The sequence below is a fragment of the Lipotes vexillifer genome, unplaced genomic scaffold (genome assembly GCF_000442215.2).
Source record: "Lipotes vexillifer unplaced genomic scaffold, Lipotes_vexillifer_v1.1 scaffold345, whole genome shotgun sequence".
NCBI lineage: Eukaryota > Metazoa > Chordata > Mammalia > Artiodactyla > Lipotidae > Lipotes > Lipotes vexillifer.
Genome location: NW_006789243.1, coordinates 388,303 through 401,579, shown reverse-complemented (window position 1 = coordinate 401,579; position 13,277 = coordinate 388,303). Strand labels below are relative to the sequence as shown.

Below are 13,277 nucleotides of genomic sequence, written 5' to 3'. Positions count from 1 at the left end.
AAACAAAGATGAGAAAAATCTTAAAGGCAGCCAGAAGATAGAAGGAGGAAAGAAAATGACAACAGACTTCAGAAACTATGCAAGCCAGAAGACAATAGAGTGTTATCTGTAAAGTGCTGAAAGAAAATACAGTAACTGTCAACCCCAAATTCTATATCAAGTGTAAATATCTTTTATAAATGAAGGAGAAGTAAGGACTTCTCACACTAAAGCAGAGACTTCATTACCAGAAGCCCTGCACTATAAGAAACTTTAGAGGAAGTTCTTCAAGCTTAAAGAGTATCGTACCCAGATGATAGAAACTTGGATTTACCCAACGAAATGAAGATTCCAGAAATAGCTCAAATGAGTATAAATATAAATTTTTCTTCTTTTTAAATTGCTCTAAAAGATAACTGACTAAAGAAAAAGTAGTCTATTGAGTAGAGGGAAAATAGTAGTAGTAGTGTAGGTTCATATCATACGTAAGAGCAAAATGTATAACAACCATAAGCATAGTACCCAAACTAGGACACCACACAGTGAAGTGGTAGAATATTACTTGAAGGTATACTGTGTAATTTAAGATATATATTGAAAAATCTTGATTGTGGTGGTAGTTACATGTCTGGACATGTTTGTCCAAACTCATAAAATTCTACACTTAAAAGGATGAATTTACCAAGTGTAAACTATACCTAAATAAGCCATAGTTTATTTATTTTTTTAAAGATTTTTTTGATGTGGACCATTTTAAATGTCTTTATTGTATTTGTTACAATATTGCTTCTGTTTTCTGTTTTGGGTTTTTTTAGCCACAAGGCATGTGGGATCTTAGCTCCCCAACCAGGGATCGAACCCACACCCCCTGAATTGGAAGGCAAAGTCCTAACCACTGGACTGCCAGGGAAGTCCCCTAAGCCCTAGTTTTTTAAAAAAGAGAATTATCATGCACAACTCACCTTTTTACCCTCTTGACTCTTCTTCTTATGGCATCACAATTCTGATGACTGCTGATGAGAAACCATCTTTTTGTGTTATCTAGCCTTACCTTTGCTTTTTGCCTTATATAACTGAGGTTTTTATTCCTAATATCTGATGGTGGATACTACTTCACGCTTTCCTACCTTCAAATCAAGCCAAGTATACACACGCACACACACACACTTAACTACACACCCCTCAGGAATTAAAATGTGTGTGGAGCCATGGAGATTATAAATGTGCCATAAAGAAGAGAAACTTCTATTATAAGGTGTAGGTATCTATGCACAAAGTGTCAAAATTTGCTTAGATCACACAAATGTTAACTAATCATTCAGTCTAGAATGCAATTGAAGTAACAGAAACAATATATTTGTGTCTGTATCACATTTCCGTCTATAGCTTATTGTTTCTGTTAATAGGTCAGGTCAAAATGGCTTGAAAAAACTTTTGCCATGAATATTGACACTCTCTCTGTTCCTTATACTCACCAAGGTTCTTTCTGCTTTTAGGATCCTTCCACAATGCTATTTCTCCTACTCAACGTCTGTGCTTTAGGCACATTTGTGCAACTTTTAAAGATCTCCCCACCCTACCTGGGTACATGAATTTTAAAAATAAGCTACTTCTGGGCAGATGCAGCCCTAAGGTTACAAGGCTTGGCAGGCAGAGGGCACCTTTGTCTGAACTAGAAAGAAGCCCCTTCCACTGGACCCATTTCAAGACACTTCTACACAAACCATACGTAGAGGACCAGTGGTCAGTCGACAGTAAGGATCAGCCTAGGGACAGTGATCTGGTTTTTGAGGGACATTCCTGGGGAAGAGGAACCCTGCATTTGTACATAACATTATACAAGGTTGAGAAAATGTCTCTTCACCATATTAGAGAGTGAGGGAAGGGCACCTGATCAAGGTGATAGGGCCACTAAAGCACCCCCCATCTCCAATCCAGCCCTTACCACTGCCCCTGCTCTACCTAGAATGAATCAATATCATCCTCTACAACCATACCTTTGCTTGGTTATCTCATATTTGTCCTCCTGATGTCATTTTACCAGTGATTCCCCCAGGGAGCCTGACTTTCAATCTAAATTAAGCCCCCCTGTTCTTTACTTTTATATCACTATGAATTTTCTTACAGAAATATATTACAATTGCAATTATATAGTTATTCATGTGCTTACTTATATATTTGCCTCCTCCAAGCCCCCACGCACCCACACACAAATACACACATTTAATCACTTACATATTTCTAGATCATAAATCCTGGAAGAGTAGGGACTATCTGTTTTGTTCACCACTTAAGACTGTCACAGTGCCTGGCATATATTTTATGCTTAATAAATATCATTAAACAAATGCAGAGATTTTCTTGTTAGATTATTTGGGAAGCTATCACATACATGTGCACATTCATGTACATAGTATGATATAGAATGCTATGGAAACTTTTTGTAACATTCAGCTTAAAAGTTGAATGTCAGTAATTAGAATGGTATGGACATATAATATCAAAAAGTGATATTTTTATTTGGGTACATATTATTTGAATTAGTTCTCTTTTCCTTTGTGATTTTATTAATTTTCTGCTAATAATGCGTAGATCTTATGTTTTGTTGGTTGGTTCACTATAGCTTTCCAATCCATTTTTTTGTAATAATTCTCACAGTTGTCACTGAGCTACCTTAATTTAATTGTTCTCTCAAAGTGAAATGTGTTTTGGCATTATTTGATTTGCAGTGTAGGGTTTCGACTTAACAATCACCCTTGTTATTAGAAAATGCAGAATGAATACCTAATGTAACTCCACTTACCAAATAGATTCTGCCATAAGTACCAAGGCCAATGGTTTTATCCAGTGAGAATATTCCAGTGGGATCCTGCAAAAATGTAGGATAAAACTTTTCAATTTTCTTGGAAAAACAGCCAAGCATTAAATTATCTAGAGTGGCAGTCCTAATCTGCCTTGTTCCCTTAGAATTTCCATGGGAAGAACCTAAGTGTTATTTACCAAAAGACTAGTGTTGTCACAATCTCCCTGGACTGAGTGTAGTCATTTATAAAAAAGAAGCAATGGTGTGAACATTAATTGTATAATTATCATAAAACTGTAAAATGCATACAATTATGTCTAGTTGAGGCATATTCATAAGTTAATTAGAAAGGCTATTAAAAGTAGAAATAAATTAATTTACTTGCAATTGAAATACTCTTTTGATATCCATCTTTTGAGTGCTAACCAGACAGGCAGAAAGTTTACCATATGGCAATGGTAATATTGAGTAGATATGTAATGATGAGTAGGTACTGGCTACAAAGTCTAGATTGTTTATATAATAGTAATTCTTAAGAAAGAATATTGCCTCTAAATATAAATAACAAAATAACATCATGGTATTAAAAGAGCATCATTTTTTAAAAAAACTAGACAATATAACATATCAGCAGATTCCTAAGGCTTCCATATTTATCCTTAAACATTGTTTCCTTACCTTAAAATATGGATATTCATTTCTTGTTCACCACAAAACATGGTTTCTTGAATTTTATCACTATTTAAACTCTTACTCTAGCAGCTTATTTTGCTATTTTAGCAAAAGAGATATGAAGTATGGGTAGATGCCAATTTATGCATTGTAATAGGAGCACTGGCAAATTCTTAGAAATTCACATGCCTTACAGAAAGCACATTTTATATATACAAACTTTGTATAACTTTGTTTAAAAATATTTTTATCACTGTGAAATATGTGAGCTAAACAGAAAAGCTATTGAGCAAATGCAATGTATATGGCAAATTATAGATTCCTTTAAACTGGTGTGATATTTGTGTAATCTAGCAAAAGTGTCATAGGAAAATGACACAGCTCTAGGATTACTTCAGTCAATAAGTATTCAACTGGACAGAGTCAGGAGACTAAAGTTATAGCCCCAGTTCTGCCATTAATTAACTATATGACTTTGTGTAAGTTATTTACTCTCTCTGGGACTCAGTTTTCACATATATAAAATAAAGGTGCTGTGTTAAGTGATTTCCTAGCTCTAAAATTCTTTAAAAAAAAATCAGATTCTGACATTCTAAAATCCAGATGTTTCCAATGCACTGATATGACAATTGTTAGCAGCCTACTTTCTTAAAATTAGCATTAAAATCAGTGTCACAATATGCACAGTATTACTGTAGGAAAATAGTTCAGGGAACATACTCCCAATGAAAATACAAAATTTTTTTTAAAATGATAATTTTGAGGATTCAAGAAAACTAAAAATAGATTGTTATAGTGGACTTTGATAATAAGCATATCATTGCTGTTATAATTCATTGAAAAATTTATGGGAAAAAGCCAACAAAGAAGTTCCTAAGGTTTGGCTTGAAGAGTTTATCAATTTAGCATATTTCTTTAAAGGAGATCTTTGAGGAATTTATATGAGACATTATTAATTCTGGAGAAACAATCTCTGGTCATCTGTCAAAAGAATCAAATATGTTAGCTGATTCCTATCGGTAAACCATTCTTTGTTATAGTTGAGGCTGCATTTTAGCTAAAAACGAACAAACAAACAAACAAAACCCCTATATCATATATCAGAGAATTACTGTATTATCTGAACAAGTTTATTTCTGAATCTTTGAGCGCGGTCTTTAATTTCTGTAATCCTTTTCCTAGCCCTCAATAATATAAGTACTTTACTCATATTTGAACCCAGGTATCTACATACTCAAAAAAGACACCAAGGAAATGAACGGGACAACAAAATGCCGGTGGAATTCTTGGAGGCCTTATTTTATCTATATTCATGTTGTTTGGAAAATTTTTCCTGCTCACAAATGACCAAAATATCTTAATTCTCCTCATGCTCACATTTAATAAAAAAGGTTTTAAAAACTTTTTTTCTGTTCTTAAAGGCAGCTCATTTTAGTATTCATCTAAGACTATTGTTTTCATTAGTTTTATGCAATATTTTTTGTTTCCATCTCCACACTAATCTCTTTCAAGACTAAATGATTGTCAAACTCGGCAAAAAGAGGAAGGGAACTATGCTAATTACTAGAGTAATATTACTCAATTTCTTGTATCAGATTTTCCACTGAATTATAGTCAGAGAAAGCTTATTCTGGGCTCCCAAAGAAGGAAGTATTGAGAAGTCAACTTTGTTTGGTCACTGTGAAATTTAAAGTCCTCACCAAGGGGGTCTCTATGATTACTTGGTCTTCTCCTCTGCCCTGCTACTCAGAGATAAGAAAACCAGAAGAGGAAAGATCTTTATATTTATGACTGCTATATCAATTTAGAGAATATTTGGTGGTTCAGTACGTTCCGGTGTTCCATTTGGTTAAAAGAATGGTCAGTTAACAAGAAAACTTAATTTGTGAAAGTTTTTCTCAAAAGATATTACTAAAAGTCTAAGTTTTAAAACATTTTTGAACCATAAAATTTTGGGCAAATACTCCATACTTCGTTATGTTTTTCTATGTATCTAAATTAACTCTTGCAATTTAAAAGTCCTAGTCTTCCCCCTGAAATCCTGAAATTGGGGAGTTGTTTCTGTCTTCTGAATTCAAGAAGAGGGGCGAAAATGGGAACATTGATGGGTAATTTTATTAAAGGCAGGGGGTTGGGGGTAACAGGAAGAAAAAGAACCACTAGAAGGCAGTGTTTGCTGGTCATGGAAGAGACGCAAAAGCAAAGGCTGATCTACAGGACCAAATACAGCAGAAATTAAGAACAAAGTGGAAATGACAAATGTTCATCATAGGTAGCAATACATTTCAGATTTAGGGCAGTAAAAGAGAATCATAGAACACATTCCAGTAGTTAGACAGCTAAAGGAAGAAAAGAGATTGCACAGTACCTAGAAATAGCAGAGGCTGTTGTTCTTTTGTTTTAAATTTTGGAAAATGTGATTTTATGAAAATGGTTTATGGAGAGAGAACCTGAAAGTGGCAGATAAAATAAAATAAGTGTCAGAGTAAGTTTCAGAGATATTTGGAGGAATGGGCTTCACAATTCAAGTGGAAAATTTTAAAAGGACAATCTCTTCCTTTAGACTAGTGTTTCTCAAACTGTGAACTGCATAGACTCTCCTTACATGAGACTAATCTGGAGAATCTTTTTTAAAATACAGATTCCTGGGCTTCCCTGGTGGCACAGTGGTTCAGAGTCCGCCTGCCAATGCAGGGGACACGGGTTCGTGTCCCTGTCCGGGAAGATCCCACATGCCGCAGAGCGGCTAGGCCCGTGAGCCATGGCCACTGAGCCTGTGCATCTGGAGCCTGTGCTCTGCAATGGGAGAGGCCAGAACAGTGAGAGGCCCGCGTACTGAAAAAAAAAAAAATACAGATTCCTTGTCTCAACCATGGAATTATGAAACCAGAATTTCTGTGGATGGGTCTCAAGATCCAAGATCATTCTTGGGCACTGTTCTGGTGCACCAACATAAAACCCACTGCTCTAGACATTGAGGGGGAAAAGACTGAGAAAGCTGATTGAAGTACAATGTCATTTTGAGGTGATGCTCTGGGATACCTAGTGGAGGATATGGTGACTATTTCAATCCTTGTGGACTAGAATGTAAAACTGATTCAAAATAGGGGGCTAAGGGACTTGAGAAAGTGAAAGTTTCTCATGACTGAGTGTGGAAAGCAGGCTTGGTCTGGGTGGTGGAAGATTGGGAGAGCTGGCAGTTATATTTAAATATAAACCTAATGTAATTCAAATATAGTTTTTTGGATCATGTACTATTTCAGATCACCTCTTCCACTACTGTCCTCCAGTCCTGTCTAATCCTGACCCCAATATAGATTAGGACTACACACGGCAGTGTCAAATACCAAGGCCAGAGTTGTGAGGAATGTCATTACCATACTGGGCACAGAAGGCAAAGGGGACTATCATAGTGAAATACATGCCAGATTTGGAGATGAAGAAATAGTTTCCAGTCCCAAGGATTGAGTGACATATGCATAGTAGGGAAAAAAACTTACATATATATATATATATGTATATATATCCAGGTATTGCTACTGGCAGATAATGTGAAACACACACAGATTATATATATATATATATATATCAGGCTTAGTTGCTCCATGGCATGTGGGGTCTTGGTTTCCCCGACCAGGGATCGAACTGGCATCCCCTGCATTGCAAGATGGATTCTTAACCACTGGACCACCAGGGAAGTCCGGAGAAATGTTTCCACCTGTATAACCCAAACCCCTTATCAAGCTGTCAGACATTTTCATCACTCCAGAAAGTTCACTCATACACCTTCCCTGTCAATGCCCATTGCCTCCTGCCCCAGGGACAGTCACTATATATATATATATATATATATATATATATATATGGTTTTGCCATTCTCTTTTTCAAAAAGGAAGCACAAACCACAAATCTCTGTACTTTCTTTTCTGTTTTGTCACCTATAGGAAATGTTTATTCAATTGTAAGTCCGGAAAAATGGAAAAATGACAGTAACCCATTAATTAACAAAGAAAATGTAGCTTACCCACCTGGCAGTCTCTGGTTATTATGTTTACTCTTTTATTTTATGTCTTTAACTTTAGGGAATTATGCAAAAAAGAAAGTACATTTCTCTCTCCCCTCTCCCTGCTTCCCCAGCTTTCACTATTGTTTAATATTTTAGGTCTTAAAAGATATCTATCTAATAACAAAAATGCCAAATAACTTTCTACTACTTTCTTTAAATCACAATTTGCACAGCCAGCTTGGTCTCTTTCAAAGATCCTTGTCTTGTGATCATTTAGCTGGCCAGCCCTAGAAGGGACATAATATATCAATCTTAAACTAGACCCATATTTAATCATTCTATACTCTTCAAGATTCTTTTCTTGCTCAGTGTGAAACTCCAAAGTCTGAATCCCCCCTCATTATCTGGCTGTTGCCAAGTTGGTATACTTGGTGTTGACAGATGTCAACTTTCTGACCTCATATGTATCCTATTGAGGATAATTATCACAAGGGATCTCACCATATGCAGGTTTCTTTGCTTGGTTTATCATCTCTACTTTGCATCAAAATGCAAACTTCCAAACAGATAACTTAGATATCTCTTGACCTTTTCATTTGCTCTTATTTCTTCAGCAACTTAGGAAATAAGTCAAATGCAAAGAAATCCAAAATCAATAATCTATACCTCAGTGACCAAAACAACAGTGAATGTTTTGCATCTCTAAAAATTTGATGTAAAAAAAAAAATTCTAAAGGGGGGTGCTCTTCTTCTGCTTGATTTCTTAGGGTTTAGACCCTGATGTATGTTCAGGAAGAGGGGAAACATGCATAATTTGCTCACATGGTGAAGATCTCCATGATATAAAATAGCTCCTATGTAATAGAAATTTAGAAATTGTTAGAAGTTGAGGACCTTACGAGACTTTCATGAAGTCTGTAAAATGAGGCCAAACATCAATGCCCTGAAATTTTGTCTTCTCCCTATCCCTATATTAAAAACTAACCTCGTCTTTCTCCCCTCCACACCCCCATCAACCCCCAGAAAACTATTTCAGTGAGCTGCAGTGTAAAGATTGTAGCCTTTCCCCTTATCTTCTTGGCTCTCACCAAGTTCTCATGTCCAGGGCCATGACCGGGTCAGTTAGTCTGGGCCATTTCCCCCCATTTTTTTTTTTGCAGCAATCAAACCTTTTCTCCTTGCTTTTGGAATTCCGTGCTCTATCATTTCTAGGAGGTCTTTCCCATTCCTCCCTTCAGTCAATTTAAAAAAGAGTTTATTTCAGTTTGCCTATGTGTGGTTTCCATATTTGCTCTAGTTTTCTTTTTTTTCTCTTTCCCCCACCGTATACAGAGAATGTTGGAGGAGGGTAACATTTCATTCATTGGTTTTACACTTGGGAGCAAATCTAGTCAGAATATGAAAGTGCTGTTCAGAAAGGAAACCACCAATTGAGGCCTCCATATTCCAGAAATCTTATGTATACACTGAGTGGGAAAATATTTAACTTTTAAAAATTCTGTGACTTTATTTTATGAGGCTGCATCAATAACCACAATGCTGATTATCTGTAATTCAACACGTTTACATTGAGGGTCCTTTAAAAAAAAGGCTGAGAGGGCTTCCCTGGTGGCGCAGTGGTTGAGAGTCCGCCTGCCGATGCAGGGGACACGGGTTCGCGCCCTGTCGGGGAGGATCCCACATGCCGCGGAGCGGCTGGGCCCGTGAGCCATGGCCGCTGAGCCTGCGCGTCCGGAGCCTGTGCTCCGCAACGGGAGAGGCCACAACAGTGAGAGGCCCGCGTACCATAAAAAAAAAAAAAAAAAAAAAGGCTGAGAACAACTTGCTAAAATGTTACCCATGTGCATCACCTCCTCTTCCACATTGTTTTAGTGTGAAATTATATAGGTGAGGCTTGGGGAATGCCCAATTTTTGAGGGGGACAGGTGTCTGCCATCATCAGGAAGACAATATTTAAATGTAAATATGTATAAAATTAAGGCACTGCTACTTTGAATAGTCCCATAACCTCAAGGTTAATATTTAGCTTTTCCCAAAGCAAGCAGGCCACTGCCCTGTACTACAGTTGCCTGGTGATCATTCCAGCACGGTGCATGCTTATTCCCTTGAGAGAGTCCAGGGGCCCTTTGCATTCAAGAGAGGGTGCGAGTGAAATGCCAATCTAAAACGGGAACTTGAAAAATGGATTTGGGTGGGATCCAATATCTGCCAGAAACCAGATGCCAATGAAATAAACGGTGCTGCTAAAATAATAAGTCTACTAACAACGACGGCGATAATAGCTCACCAATCAATTACAACTCTGGAGGAAAGCTGGGCATTTGGGAAAAGGAGAATCCGCAAACGAAAACCACGAGAAAAAGCTAAATCTGGTTAGCAAGTGAGCGCAATACATTTTTTTTTTAATTGGGGTGTGCAGAATTCACTTCTTCCCCAAGCGGCGTCGAGTTCTTTAGTTCTAGCAATACTAAATCAGGACCAGTGCCCTGGCAGAGTAAGAAGGTTTTAGAAAGTGCTATTAGAAAGTGAGACTTCAACGCCTTAATTTTCTGGCCCGCTGGCACCTAGAAGGAAAGGTCACGCGGAGAGTGGGCATCTCTTCTGGCAAAAGAAGAAGCAAACGACGGGGCGGCAGGGTGACAGAGAGGTGTGCTTTCAGGAAGCCACGCGTCGTCGTGCTCTTTGGCCTCTCCTTGGGCCCCGCTAGGACAAGTACCCGAGCGCCGCTAGACCAAACAGGCCACATTTAGAAAAGGTCCCGCTGTTTGTGGCCCGCACCAACCTACTGCCACCTCTTCCCACCATCCCTCTTCCCCCGGCCCTTTGCCTTTCCGTGAGTTTGGAGCATCCCGGGTACCCAGGGGGCGCCTTTCCCGCAAGCCCACTCCCGGGGCCCCCTCCTGCAGTCGCGGTCTTATCGAAGTCCTGGCCTAGCCAGGCTTTCGGACGTCTGTCCCCTCCATCGATGCTCAGAACTCGCAGAAGAGAGCACTTCGGGGGTGACGGGCGTCCTCTACTCACCGGCAAGTGGCCCAGATCCGTGACCTCCTTGTCCCTCCAACCCCCAGGTCCCGCCATGGCTTCGAGCGGAACCGGAGCGGGTGACTGAGTTAGGCACGCTCGGAGAGTCTGAGGTGGAAGCGGACAGAAGTCGAAGGAGGAGAAGGGAAAGGGAAAGGGCCGGGGAAAGCAACGGGGACCAGGGTTTGCGGCGTGGGAGAAAGAGGAGGGGAAAGTGGAGGGAAAAGAGCGAGGAGTGGAGGGAAGCCGGAGTTTGAGAGGCGGGAAAACGAGTCTGGCTAAGGCGAGAGAAGAATCTGAGCGTCCGTCCCGGAGACCAAGGAGGGAGAAGGGTGCTCCGAGGGCGAGAGCGCAGCGTCTGTCCCGGCAGGGTGCGCCTCTTTCAGGGTGGGGAGGGGGGCGGTGCAAGGAGGGCGCCCGGGAGCAGCTCGAAGGGGATTGGTGCAGCGTCACGTCGCCAGGTGGGCAGCCCCGCGGCGGGGAGGCGGGCGAGGGGGCCACTGGGCGAGAGAGGTGCTGAAGGACTATAACGGTTTGCGAGCCGGCCCCCGGCGCCCGCCCCCTCCCACATCCACCGCTGAGCCCGCCGCCCCCGCCCCCGCTGGCGAGTGTTCCACAGGAAACTTTTTCGAGGCAGCTGCCAGCCCCGGAAAACCGGTCCCGCTCCGCGCCGCTCCCAGTCTGGGCCCCACAACTCTGCAGTCCAAACAGCCTGCGCCCTCACCTCTCCACGAAACACTTGTGACTTTTCTAGTTGTCTATTTTCTCTTTCTGCTCCTCTAATTTTATTGCTCCATTTATTGCAAAGACCCATCAAGATAGATAAGGAAATGACTTAACACTGGGTTAGGGATCAGACCTAGGCGAGCCCCTGTGCGGGCGGGGCGGAGAGAAAACACCAAGTGCGCCGCAGGGCTACCACAGCTTGGTCTTCGAAGCCACTAGCCTAGGGCAGCGCAGCGTGGGCAGGGCCGCTGCGAAGTTCCCTCGAGGGGGTCTACATCTCTTCTAGCCCCGGGCTAGTTGGTACTAGGCCCGGGCTGCCCAGTCAGAACCGCACCTGTTCACAGGTGCTGGTAGTTAAGAGAGACTGAGTCTCAGAAGCCCTGGTTACCCCGGGTCATAAGTTTGCAGTTCGCCGCGTTCGCGAAGCGCAGAGAAAGTTCCTGCGTCCTTCCCAGTCTCCAGCTCTTGGGCCGGGTTTCATTCATTCGCTCCTTTGTTGCAGAACATTTCCGGGTGCCCAGGCTGTTCGCCTCCGTTTCCCCACAAAGCGCAGGAGGTCCGATACACGGTTTAAAAGAATCTGACAGAGGCGATTTAACCTTGAGAGGTAAGGCGCCTCTTGAAGAGTTTATGGGAAAGGGAGTTGGTGTGTACAACTAACCGCATTCTAAGCTCTTGCACTGCAAAGAACACTTTAGAAAACGTCCCAAAGCTGCTTACTTTCCCTGGAGCTCATCGACTGCAGTCGCGCACCCGCACTCCGGAGTCAGAACGCGATGTGGGGGGTTGTTTCCGGTTTCTTTCTTTTTTAAGTAAAAAATTTCTACCTCCTCTAGGAAGATTTACAGGAATAATTCTTCCCACAGACCTGGAGCTCACCGTTTGTGACCCAGGCTTCTAACTTTTGTTATTATTTTCTTTATATATTGGTGGATTTTGTTTATTTCGTGTCTGTTTCAACTTCCGAGTTTGACCCCTTTATATTCCTTAACCTCCGAGCCTCAGTGAGTTCTGTAATCGCCACAGTCTGAGGAACCCGGTCTCGCTAAATAAAGAAAATTCTCTGTGAACGGGTGCGGGAAAACCAACTACCGCCTCCCCCCGAAAAGAGACTCAGATGTTCTGGATCGAATTTTCGTGTTAATTCAAATATGATGTAAACCAAGCAAATTTTATTTTCCAAGAATTCAAATCTTGACAACTCCACCGCACAAAATCTTGCCTTTTTAAAACACAGTTTAAGCATTCCTGAATGATCAGAAAAACTCTTCTAGATCTTGCTAAATATTAATCTGAAAATAACATTTCATAGCTACAGCTGGGCAGGTGAGCTAATTAATAGAAAGTTACACTTTTTAATACATATCTAGTTTTTAGAAATCAAGAGAGTCAAGAAATACAACATTTAAAGGAAATCTGAAGAGAATCTTTGCTAAAGGGAAGAAGTGTTGAGACTTTTTTTTTTAACAATGCAGTTTGCTGACGGTAGGGTGTGGGGAAATGCCCCGTGGCCCCCGATGGCAGAGAGTGTTTTAGCCTGTCTAAGGGGACAAGTCCAGACCAGGCAAAAGAATCCAGGCTAGAACGTTGGGCTCTCTAGTTGCAAGGCTCCGTGGGAGGCTAGCGGCTTCTTGACTCCATGGGGATTAGCCGCATCGCCGGGTGGAACCCCTGTGGTAGGGGGAGGGGAAGCTAGGTGTTTGATCAGAACTTGACAGACAACCTACACATTTTTAAAGTTATTATTATTTTCAAGGAAAAAAGAGTCATGGAAGAGTGTGGAAACTTTGCCTTGTAAGCTGCCATTATGGGGATTTTTGTGGCCAGCTTGGGGAAGGTCAGCCCAGCTAGCCGACCAGAAGGCAAATAGATGGCCCCCAAACATGGGGCTGAGACAAACCCTGAAGTAGGGCACTTGTTTTCCAACTTCAGGACTTCTTTTCCCCTCACCCCACAACCATCACTTCCCCTTCTCCCTTCCAAAGTGTTTTTTCTCTCTTTATTTCCTGACCTCAAACTGTGTAAAAATAACCCTAGTCAATTCAGAGTCTAGGAACTTGTCAGATTGTA

General features: G+C 41.0%; 1 protein-coding gene across 1 annotated transcript in view; it reads right to left on the bottom strand.

The window, feature by feature from the left end:
- The window catches only part of NRK (Nik related kinase), a 167,577-nt gene extending 157,039 nt beyond the window's left edge, over window positions 1–10,538 (bottom strand). Inside the window, exons 1-2 of the mRNA XM_007462428.1 lie at window positions 10,482–10,538; window positions 2,783–2,848 (exon numbers count right to left, since the gene is read on the bottom strand). Coding sequence (XP_007462490.1) covers window positions 2,783–2,848; window positions 10,482–10,538 — 123 coding nt within the window. The remainder of the gene's footprint in view (window positions 1–2,782; window positions 2,849–10,481) is intronic.
- Between the last annotated feature and the right edge of the window lie 2,739 nt (window positions 10,539–13,277).